Consider the following 20,751-nt stretch of genomic DNA (forward strand, 5'->3'; position numbering starts at 1 on the left):
TAGTTGACTAATGTATTTGTTTTTATTTCTGATTTCAAAGACATAATTGATGCATCATAACTGTGCGACCGGAACTAAAACGATAACGTTGAATTCAAAGCTGTGGGCACTTGGAGAGGACGCCGTTGGTCACTAAGCAGGTCATTTAAACCAGAATACGTTGAAATACGTGCCATAAACTCTAGCTATATACATGTTAGTCGCGTTACAGAGAATTTGGTACTTGTCTCCAGCAAGAAAAATCAGCTAGCAATTATTCGTTGATTGATCCTCTGTTCCCCAATTGAAGACAACATGTCTGTTGCCAAGGAGGAGGCTTTATCCCCAGATGAGCTGAGGAAGAGGCTTTACCAAACCTTTAAGAATCGAGGAGTGCTTGACACACTTAAAGTAAGTATTTACATTAGTATTTAGTATTTTACTACCAAAGACCATTGTTTCCCCCTTTGTCAGACGTTATTTCCTTGTTCTAGACGCAGCTTCGTAATCAGTTGATCCATGAATTGAAGCACCCCATCTTGAGTGGAGAAACTGTTCCCAGGCCAGTCCCTATGAAGTCAGACTCTGTCCTGGTCACCGCTTCTAACAGTCTGGTGGCAGATCATTTGAGGAACTCTGGGTATGAGTACACCCTGTCTGTGTTCTACCCTGAATGTGGCATGGGCAAAGATAAGGTGAGCGCTTGCACTTATGCTTTGGATCAGTAACACAGTACTAGGGCTGGGAATTTCCAGGGACATCAACGATACGATATTATCACAATACTTAGGTGCTGATACGATATGTATTGCAATTCTCACGATTCTTTATGTATTGTGATTCAGTAATGTGATTCTATTGCGATTCGATGTTCCAAAAATATTGCTCACGATATGTCGGCTGCAGAGGGACAAGAGAGAGCCATGGAAAAAAAGGTTTTGTTCTGTCATGGAAATAAAAGAGCTGACAACAAATTGATTCCCTATTTTAAAAGAAGAACAAGCTATGATGTTTTGGTGCAGGTACAGCCAACTAGAGCAAATATAATATTGATATATTGTCAAAATGATAAGATCCTGATATGCAACTATGGATTTCTCTCCCCCCCCCCATCACTACACACATACCTTATGTTTGGTCCTGTACAATGCATTGTATTATGTTGAAGCTCTGAATGACCCCACTCCAGTAATGTGTGGTCAGCTTTGCTTGTGCTGAACTCTCAGCTACGTTATACTCTTTTGTTGACTATGCTCTCATCTACACCCTGCCAGATTTTCACTTCAAGGGACATTCTTCAACTTATGAAAATCAGCCCGCGGTCACCACTTTACAAATATCTGGTAATCACATCATCTTGGTAAAATTATACAAAATGATATAATTTGTACCTAATGATGTGAATGATGGTTATTTGTATATTTTTCAACAGGCATCAAGTACACAGAAAGAGAATAAGGGTATGTTGCGTGATGTTTACTTTCATATGCCAAGCCCCCTCTTGTCAGCTCAAGCATCCTGGCATGGCCCTTATTGATGTTTCTTCCAGGTTTCCTGATGAGTCTCTTGATAGAATTAACAGACCGTCATCTGCATGGAGAACGGCGTGATGCTGATACTCAGACCACCAGTACGCCAGCTTATAGAGAATCTCTTGGTAAGCATGAAGCACTCTCAAGTTGACCCAGCATTATAGTAAAATACTGCGTTACGTTACATTTTATTAACCTTTTGTGTGTGCAGTTGACAAGATGAAAATGATCGATGAGGAGTATGAAGCTCTCCGCTACAAAGGGGACAAGTGGGTGTCCTATGAATCTAAGCTTGCTGCATATCGAAAAGAAGTTGAAGCACAGGTTCAAGCCGAAATGAATGCAAAGGTAGGACTCTATTTCTCTTCGCCTCTTTATGCATTCTGATGTTCTAGTGTGCAAATGTTTGCATTGAGAAACATGGTGCTTTTTGCTTCTTCAGCTGCAACATTATAAAGATGTGGAAATGTCCAAAGTGAAGATGGAGGAAAAAGACAAATCTCGCAAAGAGATTTTGCAGCTGAGGCAGGACATGGAGAGGACTTATGAGATGAAGTCGGGGGCATTGATCAATAGGGAGAAGAATGCCATCGATCGATTACAGAAACAACAAGAGGTAGTTGATTCTCTGTTCTCCAATCATCGAGTCAGTGGCCAATTCATGTTTTACTTGGGTCGTTCTATTTTCTTAAACTTTTTGCATTCGGGTGTTGTGTGCTTATGTGATGTTATGAATGACTTTGTATTTCATTTGTGTTTTTCAGATTGAGGAAAAAGACGTCTATATGCAAAGACAAGCTGTGTTGAAAGAAATAGAAACCGTGCGGAATAGAGAAGCTGAGCTGAGGTTAAGGATGGAGGCTTTTGAAAAGTAAGATGAAGTCATATCGCCATACTCATGCTGAATCATTGTCATACTGGGGTTATCAGGGTTGGTTTAGCATGTTACTCACCGAATGCTTATTCACCACAGGACTTGCAAAATACAGGAAGACAAGACCAAGACCATGGAGGAGCTGCTGAGAAGAAGAGAGCTTGCAGTGAAGACGACGGAGGACACCTATGACCAAAAGCTGAAGAATGAGCTTTCAAGGTGTTATGATGGCATTTTGCTAAATGTAGCCTACTTGGACTGTTCTGTACTTTTTTTAAGATGATCGTTACTTGCTCTGTTTGATTTCCCTTTACCTCCCAGCACAGAAGCCATCATCCCATTACTTCTCTCTGCATCCAGAAGGTGGCACTCTTGTGTAGAGCAAAAATATTTATACTCTGACATTCACTTTCATATCCTCTATGCATATTTTGTTCATGTACTGTGTGCTTGGATCCAGTTAATCAGAGACAATTAATTCACCTTCTGATTCAGTTGATAAAAGGGATTGCAGGGATGATACCATACAGTGTATTGTACTGCCTTGAAAATTGGGCTAAGTAGCTTTGAATGCTAATAAGTTTGACTCCCCACATCTATCACCTCTTAAACCCAAAACCACACAGTACTTATTTTTAGATCGTAAATCTGGCTGGTATAGCCAGCTGTCAGTTAGCATTAGTGTAACATGCAGGAGTACTGGTCACAGAGGCTGTATAACAAGCAGTCCAGATGCATGGCTTCTTGAATAGAGCATCTACCCAGTGCCAGTATCATAATGTGCTATCATGTCATGGTTTTGGGATAGTTACAGTCTAAGTATAAGAAGTTTGATGTAAGCTAAGCAGTGCATCACTTCAGGAAACGATTATGTTACCGTTACGCTATATTTAAGCATTAAGGCCCGAGGAGGTGTGGTATATGGCCAATATACCATGGCTAAGGGCTGTTCTTGGGCACGATGCATTGCGGAGTGCCTGGACACAGCCCTTAGGTTTGGTATATTGGCCATATACCACACCTCCTCGGGCCTTAATTCTTAAATATACCATGGCTGTCAGCCAATCAGGATTCAAGGCTCGAACCACCCAGTTTATTACATTGCTGTCTTATATTACTAACATGTAGGCCTATGACATTTATGTTACTGTCAGTCATTATTCCATGCTGTTTATGTCAATGCTTACCTTGTATAAATAATTTATGATTATTTGATATTTCTCTCTGGCTATCAGATATCAGCTTGAGTTAAATGAAGAGTACACCAAAAGGACTGAAAAACTCACAGAGAATGAAAAAAGAAACAAAGGTCTGTATTTTTCCTGTAGGCCGTCGTTATAAACAATGTATTAACTGTTGTGCTTTGTATCATTTTATACAAATGTCTTATCACACATTCATTTTCTCTCAGTGGAGACTATTCGTATGCAGAAGGAGTCGGCTGCAATCGATGCCAAGCTAGAGGAACACAGCAGAGCTTGTGCTGAGTTGAGACGATTGCAGGTAAACTTGGCAACCAATGACACTGTAAGGCAGGGTAGCCTAGTGGTTAGAGCGTTGGACTAGTAACTGGAAGGTTGCAAGTTCAAACCCCCTTAAAGCTGTCGTTCTGCCCCTGAACAGGCAGTTAACCCAGGCCGTCATTGAAAATAAGAATTTGTTCTTAACTGACTTGCCTAGCTAAATAAAGGTTAAAAAAAAAAAAAATTAAACACTAAGGCAGAGACGGGCCCTGTTTTGTAGGATTGTCCTTAGACAGATTGTCATCGGATGGTATACAGTTTTAAGCTGAGTAAGTTAATGTGTACAACTGAGACTTGTGGCTTGCGAAAGTATTTTGGCATTTTTCCTATTTTGTTGCCCTACAACCTGGAATTAAAAATTGATTTTTTTGGGGGGGGGGTTGTATAATTTGATTTACACAACATACCTACCACTTTGAAGATGCAAAATATTTTTGATTGTGAAACAAACAAGAAATAAGACAAAAAAACTGAACGTGAGCGTGCATAACTATTCAACCCCCCCCAAAGTCAATACTTTGTAGAGCCACCTTTTGCAGCAATTACAGCTGCAAGTCTCTTGGGGTATGTCTCTATAAGCTTGGCACATCTAGCCACTGCGATTTTTGCCCATTCTTCAAGGCAAAACTACTCCAGCTCCTTCAAGTTGGATGGGTTCCACTGGTGTACAGCAATCTTTAAGTCATATCACAGATTCTCAATTGGATTGAGGTCTGGGCTTTGACTACGCCATTCCAAGACATTTAAATGTTTCCCCTTAAACCATTTGGGTGTTGCTTTAGTAGTATGGATAGGGTCATTGTCCTGCTGGAAGGTGAAACTCCGTCCCAGTCTCAAATCTCTGGAAGACTGAAACATGTTTCCCTCAAGAATTTCCCTGTATTTAGCGCCTTCCATCATTCCTTCAATTCTGCCCAGTTTCCCAGGCCCTGCCGATGGAAAAACATCCCCACGGCATAATGATGCTGCCACCACCATGCTTCACTGTGGGGATGTAATTCTCGGGGTGATGAGAGGTGTTGGGTTTGTGCCAGACATAGCGTTTTCCTTGCCAAAAAGTTCAATTTTAGTCTCATCTGACCAGAGTACGTTCCATATGTTTGTGGAGTCTCCCACATGCCTTTTGGCGAACCCCAAACGTGTTTGCTTGTTTTTTTATTTTAAGGAATGACTTTTTTCTGGACACTCTTCCGTAAAGCCCAGCTCTGTGGAATGTACTGCTTAAACAAGTTATTTTTTTCCATTTCACTTCACCAATTTGGACTATTTTGTGTGTTTCCATTACATGAAATCCAAATAAAAATAAATTTAAATTACAGGTTGTAATGCAACTTAATAGGAAAAACTCCAAGGGGGATGAGTACTTTTGCATGGCACTGTACTATGAGATACACAGACATAACATTTTCACATACTGATTCGGCCCTAACTGTACGCATGCTACTCTCTGTAATTTAGATGGAGCTGGACACGTCCCAGTCTCAGTACTCTCTGCTAACACAGCAGAATGAGCTGCTGAGAGAGAGGCTGGAGACCATGAATGACTACCCCACCCTGAGGCGAGAGAGGGTGGAGCAGCAGGCCCAGCTCAGGCTGCTGATGAAACAGCTGGAGGAAGCTCAGGAGGAGAACCAGCGCCTACGGGCAGGTGAGGAATGGTGGCCTTACCATATGAGATATGCTACTTTCAGTTTTGCATTGGTGGGCTCAGTCTGGGCGTGTGGGGAACCAGTGAAATTTTCCTTCGCTTTTTGCTTCCGTTTTAGCCTCTAGCATCTCTCTCTCTTTGACTAGTCCTTTTCTCTAAGAGGGAAACGTTTGTTTTTTTCACTGTCGTTAGTTCAGAGGTTACCTAGTTTAAAGATGCTCTCTATTTTCTGGTCAAACGGAATGTATTGAGAAAAAAACAAATAATGCATGAAATTCTTTTCCAACCCAGAGAGGATACAATATGTCATTTTTGAGGCATTCAAAGGCTTTTTGGTTTGACAGTGTGGAGTCTGTATAGACTCTAGTGGGAAGTATTCAGTCTACTCTGCCCAGTTGGTCTTGGCACTGTGGCAGAGTCTTTTTGGATGTGCTCTAGATGACTGTCAATGCGGGACCCTCTCTGCAGTGTTTGTGGCTTTACAGACGGCTCTGTGAAGTGAAAGCAGGGGGGATGTGGGGGTGGAGAGTCCAGGCGACTGCGGAGGAGTAGGGACCGAGGGCAGAGGGCCAATGCTTCATCCCTCTCTGAGGGACACAATGTTCTTCCTGTCAGAGGAGAAGGGTGGATGGGGGACCAATGGGCCGCTCTCTTCCTCACTAACAGTAGGCTTCATTAACCACCGAGTTAGGCTAGTACCATGTGCTCGATAATGTCAACCTCCCAGCACCATCTCAGCCAAACCAATATACTGTAGCTAGCTGAGGAGATTAACTGGAGCGTATCACATAATGTCAGTTGTAAATCAGAAGTTAACGTTTTTGCCACAAAATCTCTCTTGACATTTCTGGGGCATTGTCACGGTGATTTTAAGAAAAGTACCTAACCTAAGCCCATTATAACTTGTCCTTAATTGAAAAGTTAAAGATTGGTAGTTGGATATACTGTACAATGAGTGCTGTAATGTGCAAGCTGTTTGCCGGGATGTTGTGACTCTCCTAGCCGATTGTCTCCCCATAGATCTGGGCAGGCCGTCGGTGGAGCAGCTGGCGCTGCAGACGGAGCTGAGGAGGCTGGAGAGTGCCAGGAGGCTGTCAGAGGAGGAGTTTGATAGCCACAGACAGGTGCTGCAGGCCCAGCTCCACAATGAGGTCAGTGACACAATGCTTATCTGATAGTGTGGGAAATAATGTGGAGAATAGAGAGACTTCTTCTCTTTAACACACATCTGGCCTGACGTTTAGTTCTTTGTGCTTATGGTTAGGCCTTACATCTGAGTTCCGGTCCAATTGGGAGCCTGCATGCCATCTTGCACCTGTTGCAAGGTCTTCTTCTCTGTCTGTAACCCCTTGTTGGCTCTGTCCACCTGTTGGATACTCTTCTTCTCTGTCTGTAACCCCTTGTTGGCTCTGTTCACCTGTTGGAGGTGTTCTCTGTCTGTATTAACCCCTTGTTGACTGTACCTGTGTATACCAGGTGGAGCGCTGTGCCCAGTTGAAGGCCCAGCTCATAGATTGTGAGGAGAGGACTCAGTGGATGACCACCCATGCAGAGGACATCAAGATGCAGCTCCGACAAACACAACTAGGTACACTGTCTGTGCATGGTCCCTGTGGCTTATTTTATTTTTTAGACATGGCTAGTCACACTGAATCATGTGTGCATATTGTAGTTCCTTTATCTAGCTCTGCTTCACATCTCTGTATTTTGCATGAAGCCTAGCTTGTGTAGCTTAGCTTGTATAGTAGTCTGCATCTCAATGGTGGCCTTTCCTGACTCTCTTCATTCCTGTTCCTTCACCTGCTCTGATCTTCAAAAGTTGAACAGGTGAAAGCAAGTCCTACAGTAGGCTTTCGATACACTACTTTCGCTTAATCTCTGTTCTCAGATCAGTGCAGATGAAGGAATGGAGGCAAGGAGAGGAATCCACTTCATGATATTGACATGCACCCTTAGCCTTCTCTGAGATCAGTCTACAAATCACTTTCTCCATCTTATCACCTTATAGTGGTTGGTATTTTGTCTTTGCCCTCATCTTCTCCTCTTTCTCTCCCCATTTCTTCCCCCCCTTTGATCTCTTGGTTTCGTGTGTTCTGTGTGATTGCGGTGGGCAGCTCTAGAGAACGAGGTCCTGCGTAACCCTAAGCCCTCCCTAGTGGACCGCTCAGTGCTGGAGCTCAATCCTGATAAACTAGTGCCTCCTGATATCTATGTGGACAGAGGTGTCCTGAGAGCCTGGGTGGCTGGTTATGATGACGTGTGTGAAGCAGGTGTGATGCCCTCTCAAGGGCGCAGGTCTCGCTGGGGGCGGAGCAGCTCCCCAGACTCTGACGCTGAGCTGGTGGCCGGGGCCAAGGCCAGGATCAGAGAGCTGGAGAAGGAGGCGGAGACACTGGAGGAAGCTTACAGGAACTACCAGCAGAGGGCGGTGCACGCCACCGTGTCTCACATGCTGCCCCCGCGATGCCTCTCACCCCAACGAGCACCGGTATCACCCCGCCCTCACTCAACTCAGAGGCAACATATCTCTCACCAACGCCCTCACTCGCCCCAAAGACAACAAGTCCCCCCCCAACCTTGCCCCCACTCACCCCAGCATCCACAAGTCTCCCACAGACCTCTCTCGCCTCAACAACAACTCCCTCCCCAGCGCACCAGAGCCCCCGCCTCTCCCCAACCCAGAGTGACCTTCGCTGAAGACCCGTCCCAGGATCAGTACCCTGGTCCAGGGAGCGGAAGGGACTTCCAGTCTCTGGACTTCAGTGAGGCCCGGTTTTCAGGAGACAGACACCCCCTGGAAGGCACCTCCTCTCCCCACAGGCGCCTGTCTTCCACACCCCTCTCCCTCTCCAGGAGCCAGCTTCACACAGAGCCTGTGGAAGGTAGGAGCGTACAATCTGTTTTATTGGGTTGTTTCACTTCTAATGGATTTAATATCCCAAGCGCTTTACTGCAAAGACAGTAAATGTGTTTTGGAAATAATTTACTGTCATTGCTCAAAACAATGCTTGTCTTGGTGTATAATTAGTATTTTATATCCCATTCATAACTTGTGAGTCCGTCCATACCATTGTATTCTGAGTTTTAGTCGACATCTTGTCATCTCCATATTTCCCCCCTTTGAGCCCTTCCACTTCAAGCATTTTGAAACCCCATATGACAGTGACAGTGCTGAAGCTGTATCTTCTGTTGTTTGCTGCATTTTCTAACTAACAGTTGCTCCCCCTCTCATTCTCAGAGGCTGAGGTATCGTCTGTGGCGTTTCCTGTGCTGTCTCCTGAGAGGCAGCTCTCCCCCCTCCCCCTGCCCCACGGAGAGGTAACGTGCTCAGGGGACTTTACCTCAGATCTCTCCCCACCTCGCAGCCCTCAGCTCAGGAGCACTGCACGAGGCCAATGCAGGTAGCACCGGGGGTTCACCACATGATCGGCATTATAACAATATACTACGATCAGTTCAGTTGTACAGTTGTTTGTTTGTCTGTAGTCCACCACAGTTACAGCAAATCATCTTCTCCAGTTCCGAGTCAGAGTCTTCCCCTCAGCCTGAGAAGATAACCATTGAAGATCTCACAGAGCCTTTGCCAGGTACTCTTAATCCCAGATCAGTTTCGTTATGTTGTGTTGGTGTCCGTCTTGTTTTTAAAGATGCAGCAGATGACACAACAGGTGCAAGGTATATTCCTGGGGTACTGTGATGGGGGGGGGGGTTCTGTATTGTTTTAATGTACTTGAAATGGGACCAAAATGACTCCTCCGTCTCTCTTTCTTCAATATGGCGGTTAGTTTCCATGATGATTTCCACTACTGACGACTCCCAATGTACTTCAATTCACATTATGTCGACTATGTGCTGCTACGTGCATTTTATTCTACATTGTCGCCCTTAACTAGTGGGATTTACTTCATAATCAGTCAGCCTTTCCATTCTACCTTGTAAAATACCAAGCACTATGACACCAAGCCGGATTGTGATGGATGTGTCTGTTTCCAGTCGTATTATTACATTCCACGGTATAATCTCTCTTGACCGTAACCATCGAACTGCGGTTCAAATGTCACCTTAATCCGTGGTCGGCAGTTCGCCATGCTGTAGTCGGTCTATTAATAACTGCTGTGGCTTGGAGATATCTGAGATGGCAGAAGCCTTCTCTATAGGACGCCAGGCAGAGATGACGCAGCCCTCTGTGCTCCCAGCATGCTTTGCTTCCTAAACATACAGCACCTGTGCGTTTCTCCACTGTAATGCTGTAATACTGGAATCATACCTTGGGAGGGGCAAGGGGGGAGAGCAAACACCTTCAGCACTGCAGGAATGATGTTGGGATATTGGTTTGTGTTGTTGACCAGTGGCATTGAAATATTCACCTATTTCGTTATCAATGATGCATCCAAGGTTTTCTGCGTCTGATGTAGCCGATTGACTGATCCATATTAGATTTGGGAGTGTTTGCCAATCCAGGCATGTTTCACCTATGACTCTCAGTGCTGAATCAGTACCAGCTAACAGAGGGTATGGGCCATAAAGTATGCCATATTTCTGCCCATACCAAATGCCCCTCCTAACCCAATGTGTCGCATTCAGTCCCATACTTTTACTGGGGAATCCCATTTAGAATGACTGCTAGACATCTAGTAATACATATCAGTTTAAGGTGGCCTTAATCAGGAATGACTCTTTCCATATATTTACACAGGTCAAATCACTGTAAATCACTGTAACGACAACACCTACTGCTAAATCAGTTACGGCTGCTTTTTAATGTGTGACTGGCCTCCAGAGTGGCCTCTCGCTGGCCTGGCACAATGGTAAGGATGAAGGGCAGCTGATTATGTATTCTGTGTTGGTCCTCCTGGCCTGAGCATAAAGGGCCTCATTGTGACTTTCTTTCTCTCTACCCCCTCTAGAGCCCAGCCACATTCCAGAGCTGCTCCTGGACACGGCGGGAAATGAGGAGGAGGCCCTTGACGGGCCCCTGACTGTCCCCCCGTCTCGGGCCCCTTGGGACCTCACAGAGGCTCAGCTGCAGGGGGGTGAGTAAGGGAGCACATCCCCTCTCCCTAGAAGAGCACACCCAACTTTTAGACTAACTGATCCGTCACCCCACCCACAATACAATGGTCATACTCTGCCCATGTTTTATCCAACCTGATGTTTGATAGCTTACCACTATACTGCAATACGGTAGCCCCGTTTTTAAAACCACTGTGCAGGGAGCACCGATTCCGCACATTCTTTTAACTCAAGTGAACCCACTTTGATTTGTAGAAGTTCAACAAACGCTGGATGAATCTGCCAGACAGGAGGAAGAAGAGGAGCTGAGGTGGGAGCGAGAGAGGAGAGAGAGAGAAGAAAAACGACAGCGGGAAAAGGAGGAAGCCCAGGAGAAGGAGCTGAGAGAACTGGAGAGATTGGAGAAAGAAAGGGTGGGGATTAACTTCTAGGCTGTTGCATTGACACATTCACCTCCTTCTATAATGACCTTAACATTGATGGATTGACCTTAGCATTGATGGATAGACCTATCTGTTTCTAAGCTATTGGAAGAAGTGCAGCAGTATGGAGAGGAGGTGGGGGGAGATGAAGAGAAGGAGGAGAGAAGAGGGCAGGAAGAACTGAAGGAGGCAGAAGAGCCTGAGGAGAAAGCCCCGTCCTCGGACAAAGATCCACTCCAGAAGTACCTGAAGATGATCATGGAGCAAAGACGGAGTCCGCATGTACAGGTGCAACACAGTCTCACACACTTTTCTGTCCTCTGAAGTGCGAAGCCCCGTTTTTCTTGTGGAACGGAAGCAACAGGCGAGTGTATTCAGCGTAGTGTTTGAATTTGTGTTGTTTTTTTTAGATCCCTGCTGGGAGAGAGGAGCCAGAACACAGGAGCCCCGAGGCCAAGAGTTTGTCTGATGAGAAAGATGATAGGTAAGTCTAAACATTTCACAGTGCTTGTGAGAGAGGAGAAGAGCGGGGCGGATTTTAGATATGGCAGAGAGACTGCCAGTGAGGTTCCCTGACTCACTTCACAAGAAAGGACCTCCTCTCCTCTGACATGCCAGTCGTTTGATTTTTAGACCAATTTATCAAAAACATGTGTTTTTCAATCCTATCCATAGACTACTGTTAATAAACCATTATTCTATTCCTCTTTAGCGTTGCTTTCTCACATGAAGATGCAGATGAGTTCTGGTGAGGTGGCACAGAGTGTGAGTGTGAAAGGTACAATACTGCTGTACGTTTTTACTTTGTTGTTTTTAGATGTTTAAGTTGTTTAAATGTCAGTCTTGGTTCATTGACACGAATAAACCTTCGATTTATAAATCACACAGTGCCTCAAAGTGACTTATCGACACTTGCTTACAACTTATTTTTTTGTGTGTGTACCATGACATTAGGTTCTACTTCCATTTGACATGGAAAATAAATGCAGTACATAATTGAGTGGAGTTCATTTTTGTATTTCTTTATTTTCATAAAAACAGTTAACAGGCTTGTTGAGAGAGAGATGTCAGAGGGGATCCCAGTCAGACAGGATGTTGGATTGGTGTCCTCCTGGTGATTGATCAGTAGCCATTTCTATAATTTGTTGGTACTTTATACACAGGAAATGATGTATAATGAGACTGCATGATCAAAGTCATTCACTTCACATCAGCCATCTTCCTGCAGGCCGCTTTAGCGTCTGTTCTACAATATTTCTGAGACCACTTTGTTCACAAAACAAGATGTTGTCAATCAAGACTTACAGTGGCTTAAACTTTGGCTGAACCGTATTCATGGTCAGATTGCCATTTTCAATTATATGGTGATGATTAATATTCATAATACTGTGATGCATTAAGTATCATCTGAAATAAATTCACACGGAGGCCCTTGACACTCATAGAAAAAAAATGGGGTACACTATTAGGTTACAAAATACTATAGAGGATTCGCATACTTGGAAACACCTAGGACTACGATGACATACAATGGACATACAATGGATTAATTGGTTCTCTGATAGAAAAAAGAAAAGGAAACAGGCAAACACTGCCTACGATAGTTGTCAGTACATATGACTACACATCACCTGTATCACTGCAGAAACAGTTTTCTCCTTCATGCAATAATGAATTAACATCAATTTCCCTGTGTCTTCTCTACCTAAAAGAAAAAGATTACATCAGTAATTGTCAGTATTTTCACAATTGCATGTCAAAAACAATGCTGAAATGCAATTCAAGAGGTTTTGAAACTTTTTTTTTGTTGTTCTTTTTTAAGTGGTTATATATTCAATAAAAAAAAACAAGATTGAAACATCACCAAAAGATTCCTGACTTGTAACATCTTTACATTGTACACATACAAGCACAGATTTTGTTTGTAGATCCACATCCTAAGACTGAGTTAGCCTGGATGTAGAAGGGATAACATTCACACATTTCACTTGTACTGTCTAAATTGTAAGGTCTGCCATGGTAACAAAGCACATCACATTATATCAAATGTTTCGGTACAGACAGATTTTTTTCTCAACCAAGTATAATGGAAGCATCCTGTATCTTGTAGTTATAGGGATGAACATTTAACAGTCACAAAGGGGAATTTCAAGTCACCTGGGAATTTGGAATGAACTGTGGGAGATCATACACTATACAATAGGAAGCATTTATTCATCCCAACAATACTTTGAATATACAAGCCCCCTCTGTCCAACAGGGTAGTATACCATCCTCACGCTCTATTGTCAAATTTGACATTTATTTTTCATCTCACAAAGACATTAACCATGACATTTTAAATTGCTGCTTTTTAAAAAAAAAATGATACTAATTATTACCCATGGTATCACACTTTGGTGATGTATTAAGATGAGATATTTTGGTCAGTCTAACAGTAGAATTGTTATTGGCACCATTCACTTGCCAGAGTTTAAAAATACAAATTAAAGTCTAAGAGAAAAAACAACCTTTGCATGTATTTTAGTGTAAGGGATTCCTCCCTTCAAAAAGGACAAAAACTCAAATCTGAAACCACTACGGTTTCGCTTACAGTCACATGGGCACGTGGTTAAGTAAAATACATGTGTATGTAGTTAAAGTAACTACGTAGGCCCACTATTGTACACCTGAGGGAATTAGTATTTTGCATCATTATTTATGTATGCATGTATGAATGTAACTAGAATTAGCATTAAACTAAATGTCAGCCCTAAAATAGGAAAACTACTATCAAGAGAAAATTAATCTAAACCTAACATAGTTTTAATGGGCAGAGGGGTAACATAAATTGTCAATGAAGCCAACCAATGCATGTTCTGTTCTACAATGGAATGTTGTTGTGCCTTCATATTTTTCTTCCTTATATTCTCTCCATTCAAAGCCAGGAGGACCAAACTTGTGTGCAATTAAAAACAACACGTTGCACTACTTGAATAGAACTGATGTTGTAAGGCGTTTCATGTTGTGCTATGAAGTGTTATCAAAACCGCATATTTGATTTTTTTTTAAAAAATGGATTCTCTTCTCGCTGACACAAACTTCCTGCTCTCCCTTATTCATAAATGGCCAACAGTCAGGCCAGAATCATAACAGAAGACTCTAAAAACAAGTTTCACTATTTCTTTACGTTCTTGTGTTAGAATAGTGCAATGTTTCAAGCTTCACCAGCGAAGACCGATTAGGAAGAAAGCAAAAAAAGAACAGATCAAAATAATTTTTCAAAACTGCATATTTTTCTTATTCGACAATTTAGAAAAATAAAAACAAAAATATATTCACATACAAAACACAAAACAGAGGTTTCCGACACATCTTGGTTAGTTGCAGAAAGCGACATTGATGCTTTAGTTTGTTAGGAGCTGTATTACTGCGCTGCGTGAGGGCAGCTGGCAGGTTACAGGAGCTGTGTGTGTGTGTGTGTGTGTGTGTGTGTGTGTGTGTGTGTGGTCTTAGAGGTGGACGAGGGCGTAATCCTTATGTGTAGGAATTGAGACATTCCTTTGAGCGAGACGTGATGTCGTGCAGCTCCTGCTCTTCCTTCATTTTGATGTCTTGATAGGCATGCAAGTGACTGGCGTCCTTTAGGTAGGCCCAGTTTGCTGAGAGAATCATGAGGAAGTGGATCTGGAAGAGAAGGGTGAGGGTGGATGGCCGGTGAGCATGTCAAGATGCAAAGCAGGCTACAGGAGTCAGAGCTACGTCACACACACACATATAACACAACGTTAAGCTGACAACAGACAAACCTGCACAGTACTGTTATATCATTATTATCAACACAACTAACATTACTATTACACTATGAACAAACCATACTACAGAAGAGACATTTTAAAGGGGAGAGGAAGGGGAGTGGGGGTTTTGAGGTTTTGCGTGCAAGCTTGATGAGGATGGTGGTTAGTGAAGGTCAGAGGTTAGTGGGAAATTAGATTGAGACGTGAGATGGAGTCAACCTTATCAACCTGTGTTCTGGTACTGTTCTTAGTTAGTGTCTGTCTTTCATTTGACAATAATATAGACCAATAGGTATATTTTGTACACAAAGATTGTTTATTTTGTATAGAAAGAGAAAAATAATAACTACAGTCTTCAAAAATCTTAGGAAATAATTAAATATTTATGAAATATGGAATATAAGTAATCATAAACAGATTAAGTAATACAAAAAAACTACAAGTAAGCATGCAGGCTCAGTGTTAAAAAAAACAACAGCGGCTCTTTAAACAACTGATTGGCCGTTTCTGGATTCGTCAAAGAAAAAATAATTAAACAAAACATGAAACTATCAGCTGAAGCTAGGAAGGCATCAGATTGCATTAAAAAAATCACATTTACTCCTCTAAAATAGGAAAACCTCCTTTATAAAATGTATGAAGCCATAAACTGAGGCTATATACCTTGAGCAAAAAATATACCCCTGGTACTGCCCTTACTCTTCAAAATACTAGTTATATGCGCAGTTATTTTTGAAGTACTACTGTACAACACTGTTCATCTTGTCTATGTCATCTTACAGATGAAGAGTGTCTATATCGTGATACGATTTAGGAGCTAGTTTGTGACAGAAGCTTGTAATACTGACAATTCTCTGTGTAACACTTTGTGGCTTGCACCAAGAACATACAAAAGTACACATGATCAAACCGAAAACATGAATGGGGAAAGGGCACTAATGCCAAGGCTGGGTGGTCCTCGGACAAATTGACCATTAGTAAAAAACAAAGATTTTTTTTTCACCCCGAATGTAAGAGCGATAGTCATAGCACTGACTGAAGCCTGAGAACTAAATACCGTATTGTCCTCAGATTAATTGTGTTTTGTCTTCCTCCTCCAAGCCTACTCTACAAAAAGCCTGAGTGCTATTCAATTAAGGGAGTTATTACTGATTTAATGTCCTAATAATATCTTAACATGACTTGGAGAAAAGCATAACCCTGCTAACTATACACCACCCCATTCTGAAGACAACTCTCCTCAGGTACCGTTGAACCTTCCGACAGGCCTATCCCTGGATATCAAACGCTAAAGGATGCATACACTCAGCTATTTACGCTTAAGGTGAATACTAATGGGGAAGATGTTTTTGTCTATGTTCTGTTGGTTTTTAGTTCATGTAGTAAGTGGCTGCTGTCTCTACTCAGTGTAGTGTCATAGACTGTGCTGTGCTGTGTCTCTGAACACCAGTTAAAACTTAGTGCAGCAGTCTTCTCGACTCTTAAACTTCAAAACGGCAAAGTTATAAGTGGTAGCCATCATGTAGATCAGCTGGTGGAAGAGAACAGAATACAGGCGGTAAGAGAACACTCCAGGAACGTGCATGGCTGCCATATTGGCAACAACTGATCTTTCTACGTTCACATTTTTTACGTGTAAAAAATAAGTTTTAGTAAAATATTATTGTTTATCACTTTCAAATGTGAGTTAAGTAGAAACGTATGAAACTGTCTTTTGGAAGCAATCAGAGAACAAAATGGTCTCCATGGCCTAGACAGAGAATTTTCCTCGACTGTCATTCTCATTGTTTTCAAAACACCCAACATGGGACTCTTTGGAAATGGGGTGCCCTTAGTTCAAAGCACTCTGATTTCGTCTACAAATGTTTATATCCTTACAGAGATTCTCCTTGATACTGTAGAAACATTGCCACGGTAAGTCTCCACCCTGTGTCCTTTTACCTATAATAAGACCGGGGCCAGGGGCATCTACGGAGATGGTTTACAGCGAATGGGATTGGAGATGTGGGAAAGCCTATGTGTAATCTGCTTTACAGAGGTTACATAAACCATATGGGAAATGAGGAGAGGAGCACTGGATTCATGATCTACAGTCAGATACAAACCGTGCAAGGATAGACTGAGTGGGAGGATGAGAGAGAGAGAGGTGAGCTTACCAGAGCAATGACGGTGGCCCCGGCTCCAGCGCATGCTACAATGTACAGGTGGTAGGACAGGTAGAACTGAAAAAGACAAGATTTATGTGAATGAACACAGTACCACAGTACGGTAACTTACATTTACATTTGAGTAATTTAGCAGAAGCTCTTATCCAGAACGATTTACAGTTAGTGCATTTATCGTAAAATAGCTAGGTGAGACAACCCCATATCACAGTCACAGTAAGTACATTTGTCCTCAATAAAGTACCCGTCAGCAAGTTAAAAAAAGACAAGTGCGAGTGTGTTCAAGAAAGGAAGGGGTGTTTTTTTGTTTCGTTTTTCTCATTGTGAATACAATTTGTTGCGCCTCTGTGGCCCCCAAACACTTAGTATAGTTGTGAGCGCATGCATCTCAAAGTAATGACACCAAATAATGGACAGTATGTCACCTGTGAATGAATGACTCCGAATTAGAGGAGAAGAAGCCTTACCTCACTAGTATCACAGATGTCTCCTAGTGTGGACCCACAAGCCTTGCCTGGTGTAGCGTTCCATGGGATGATACCTGCAGACAGTCGTTAAAGGTTAATATTTACACTGAGCAAATTCTTCACATCACGTCTTCATAAAACATGTTCCTATAATTCAGATAGTCATGCAGTAAATGAATCAGAGTTAAATTGTTAATGGCCCACAGTCACATATCACATTACAATTTACAGAATGGTTGCAACTTCGAATCACCATTAAAATGTCATAATTGAGTTGAGTGTATTAAAGCTGCAAAACGTGACACGCTGAACATTATGATGTCTTATCGCTGCCATAAAACTCTGCCTGAGAGGAGACAGGGAGGCAATCGAGCTGTAGAAAAGATGCCACACGTGCTTTGTTATCCTATTAGTTATTTATCCCACTACCATCTTGGCTCTCAGCCACTATGGTGAAATAAGGGTCATATTCAGTAAAGCACACCGTAACAAAACGTTTAAAATAAAAAAATACACGTTTCTTATTGGACAAGTTTAGGTAGTCCCTCCTTAATTTCAGTCTGTTTTCTTTCACATGGTGCCTAATGAAGATTACCCTGACTGTGACTGAGGCATTCTCTTACCGTACTGACGGACGTCCACGCAGATAGAGTCCACATTGGTGAAGTTGGCGACTGGTGACCTCATGGCGGCACAGGTGGACCACATGTTGTAGAAGAGGAAGACGGGCACGGCGGAGAAACCAAACACTCCCAGCCAGGCAATACCCAGGATGTAGGTCAGGAACACAAACTGAGAGGACAGACACACACACACACACACACACACACACACACACACACACACACACACACACACACACACACACACACCATCCTCTTAGCATTAGGCAGAAGGGAATCATAAAAATTTTCGCAACCTATTTGACAAGTAGGTCTTTAAGGGAGGGACTGTTTATGTGTCCAATTGCAAAAATATTTTCTCATTATGGTTTTCATCAACTTGTTTGATTGATCGCACCTACCCAGGATTAAAACATCATGTGGTTTGGTGGAAATACTTTTTTTTTTTTAAATCAATCTTGTTGACAAAAGGGTTTGATAGCCAGTTAAGACTGCAGTGAGTTGGTTATTTGTGTTTTGTGTAAGTTCAGCGCATGGAAACCACAGTCCAGTGGTGTTGATAGTGACGTACCATCCCACTAATACAGCGCCCGCAAATGGTGGTCTTGAACTCGCTGTGCAGCTCCTTGACAGCGCTGGTGGTATAGAAGCCCTCGGCCAGCAGGATGATCCCATAGAGGAAGAAGAAGGAGGCGATGCCATAGATGACGTACTGCATCAGCTGTATTCTGTATGGGATCAAATCACACATAAACCACCTAAGTGTCCCGTGCGTGATCAAAGACACAGAGCTGAATTAGTTTACATTAGTCTTGGGTTGGAAAACTGCAACCTATACCATTCATTCTGTGAAAATCTTGAAATCATTAACAACTTTGGCTGATGAACTGTAAACCGATGTCTTCGAGTGAGGATGACTGACTCAGTTACCCCCCCCAAAAAGGAGAAGCAGTCCCAAACCCTTAACACAGCCTGGACAGATGACAGGTGATACATGCCTGGGGAAATAATCTGCTAAAAGACCGATCGGCCTGCTAGACATCTTCAATGAAACAGTGCACTCAGAGACTCCCCTTTCAACCTCAACACAAAACACATGCTCTGTCCTGTCCTCTCGCTCCTCTGTTTTTCTCCTTAGACTAATGGATCCAGATAAGAAGAGCTCCATATTAGGCTTTGTCTCCAGGATGAGGTTCAGACAGGGGATATAATCAGCTAAAAATAGTCGCCGGTGATGAGCTCATTGAAGAAAGAACATATCTATATAAAAGTACTTGTAATTTATGGATTGGGTTTATCTATGCTTACACTAGGAGGCTCAGCTTATTTAGATAAAAGGGGTTGATATAGAAGTCAAAAGTTTGGACACACCTACTCATTCAAGAGTTTGTCTTTATTTTTTAGATTTTCTACATTATAGAATAATAGTGAAGACATCAAACAAATCAAAATATATTTTAGATTTGTAGATTCTTCAAAGTAGCCAGCCTTTGCTTTGATGACAGCTTTACACACTCTTGGCATTCTCTCAACCAGCTTCACCTGGAATGTTTTTCAAAACAGTCTTGAAGGAGTTCCCACATATGCTGAGCACTTGTTGGCTGCTTTTCCTTCACTCTGCGGTCCAAGTCATCCCAAACCATCTCAATTGGTTTAGGTCGAGTGATTGTGGAGGCCAGGTCATCTGATGCAGCACTCCATCACTCTCCTTCTTGGTAAAATAGCCCTTACACAGCCTGGAGGTGTGTTTTGGGTCATTGTCCTGTTGAAAAACAAATGATAGTCCCACTAAGCGCACACCAGATGGGATGGAGTATCGCTGCAGAATGCTGTGGTAGCCATGCTGGTTAAGTGTGCCTTGAATTATAAATAAATCACTGGCAGTGTCAGCAGCAAAGCACCCCCACACCATCACACATCCTCCTCCATAATTCACGGTGGGAACCACACATGCGGAGATCATCCATTCACCTACTCTGCGTCTCACAAAGACATGGCTGTTGGAACCAAAAATCTAAAATTTGGACTCATCAGACCAAAGGACAAATTTCCACCGGTCTAATGTCCATTGCTCATATTTCTTGGATCTTATTCTTCTTATTGGTGTCCTTCAGTAGTGGTTTCTTTGCAGCAATTTGACCATGAAGGCCTGATTCACGCAGTCTCCTCTGAACAGCTGATGTTGAGATGTGCCTGTTTACTTGAACTCTGGGAAGAATTTAACTTATCCTCTGCAGCAGAGGTAACTCTTAGTCTTCCTTTCCTGTGCCGGTCCTCATGAGAGCCAGTTTCATCATAGAGCTTGATGGTTTTCACAACTGCACTTAAAGAAACTTTCAAAGTTCTTGAAATATTCTATATTGACTGACCTTCACGTCTTAAAGTAATGATGGACTGTCGTTTCGCTTTGCTTATTTGAGCTGTCCTTGCCATAATAAGGACTTGGTCTTTTACCAAATAGGGCTATCTTCTGTATACCACCCCTACCTTGTCACAACACAACTGATTGACTCAAATGCATTAAGAAGGAAAGAAATTCCACAAATGAACTTTTAACAAGGCACACCTGTTAATTGAAAAGTGTTCCAGGTGACTACCTCATGAAGCTGGTTGAGGGAATACCAAGAGTGTGCAAAGCTGTCATCAAGGCAAAGGGTAGCCTAGTGGTTAGAGTGTTGGACTAGTAAACGAAAGGTGGCAAGATCGAATCACCGAGCTGACAATGTGAA

General features: G+C 42.6%; 2 protein-coding genes across 5 annotated transcripts in view; one reads left to right on the forward strand and one right to left on the reverse strand.

Moving 5' to 3' along the window:
- The first annotated feature begins 62 nt into the window (after window positions 1–62).
- LOC139380508 (OFD1 centriole and centriolar satellite protein) lies at window positions 63–11,989 on the forward strand. The gene is made up of 22 exons (XM_071123218.1): window positions 63–390; window positions 474–674; window positions 1,254–1,322; window positions 1,412–1,439; window positions 1,529–1,636; window positions 1,723–1,859; window positions 1,954–2,127; window positions 2,276–2,382; window positions 2,485–2,604; window positions 3,621–3,694; window positions 3,797–3,888; window positions 5,367–5,556; window positions 6,577–6,707; window positions 7,033–7,144; window positions 7,671–8,438; window positions 8,795–8,957; window positions 9,043–9,143; window positions 10,464–10,589; window positions 10,825–10,982; window positions 11,094–11,279; window positions 11,402–11,475; window positions 11,704–11,989. Exons 1-22 carry the CDS (start codon window positions 295–297, stop codon window positions 11,741–11,743), a joined length of 3,255 nt encoding a protein of 1,084 aa, XP_070979319.1. The 5' UTR covers window positions 63–294; the 3' UTR covers window positions 11,744–11,989.
- Window positions 11,990–11,992: 3 nt separating this feature from the next.
- The window catches only part of LOC139380509 (neuronal membrane glycoprotein M6-b-like), a 53,173-nt gene continuing 44,414 nt past the window's right edge, over window positions 11,993–20,751 (reverse strand). For 2 of the 4 annotated variants that reach the window (XM_071123220.1, XM_071123219.1), the window contains exons 3-7: window positions 18,594–18,750; window positions 18,023–18,191; window positions 17,400–17,473; window positions 16,924–16,989; window positions 11,993–14,657 (exon numbers count right to left, since the gene is read on the reverse strand). In XM_071123220.1, the coding sequence (XP_070979321.1) occupies window positions 14,508–14,657; window positions 16,924–16,989; window positions 17,400–17,473; window positions 18,023–18,191; window positions 18,594–18,750 (616 nt within the window). In that variant the 3' untranslated portion in view covers window positions 11,993–14,507. Of the gene's footprint in view, window positions 14,658–15,062; window positions 16,299–16,923; window positions 16,990–17,399; window positions 17,474–18,022; window positions 18,192–18,593; window positions 18,751–20,751 lie in introns of those variants that run through there. The other 2 variants (XM_071123222.1, XM_071123221.1) reach the window with 1 other exon arrangement.

This window comes from Oncorhynchus clarkii, chromosome 22 (assembly GCF_045791955.1).
Source record: "Oncorhynchus clarkii lewisi isolate Uvic-CL-2024 chromosome 22, UVic_Ocla_1.0, whole genome shotgun sequence".
NCBI classification, from domain to species: Eukaryota; Metazoa; Chordata; class Actinopteri; order Salmoniformes; family Salmonidae; genus Oncorhynchus; species Oncorhynchus clarkii.

Excerpts from the sequence above, each read along its gene's own strand:
- LOC139380508 (XM_071123218.1), top strand. The coding sequence starts at position 295 with ATGTCTGTTGCCAAGGAGGAGGCTTTATCCCCAGATGAGCTGAGGAAG. Across the intron at positions 2,128-2,275 it reads GATTACAGAAACAACAAGAG|ATTGAGGAAAAAGACGTCTA; the intron begins GTAGTTGATTCT and ends TGTGTTTTTCAG. Across the intron at positions 8,439-8,794 it reads TCACACAGAGCCTGTGGAAG|AGGCTGAGGTATCGTCTGTG; the intron begins GTAGGAGCGTAC and ends TCTCATTCTCAG.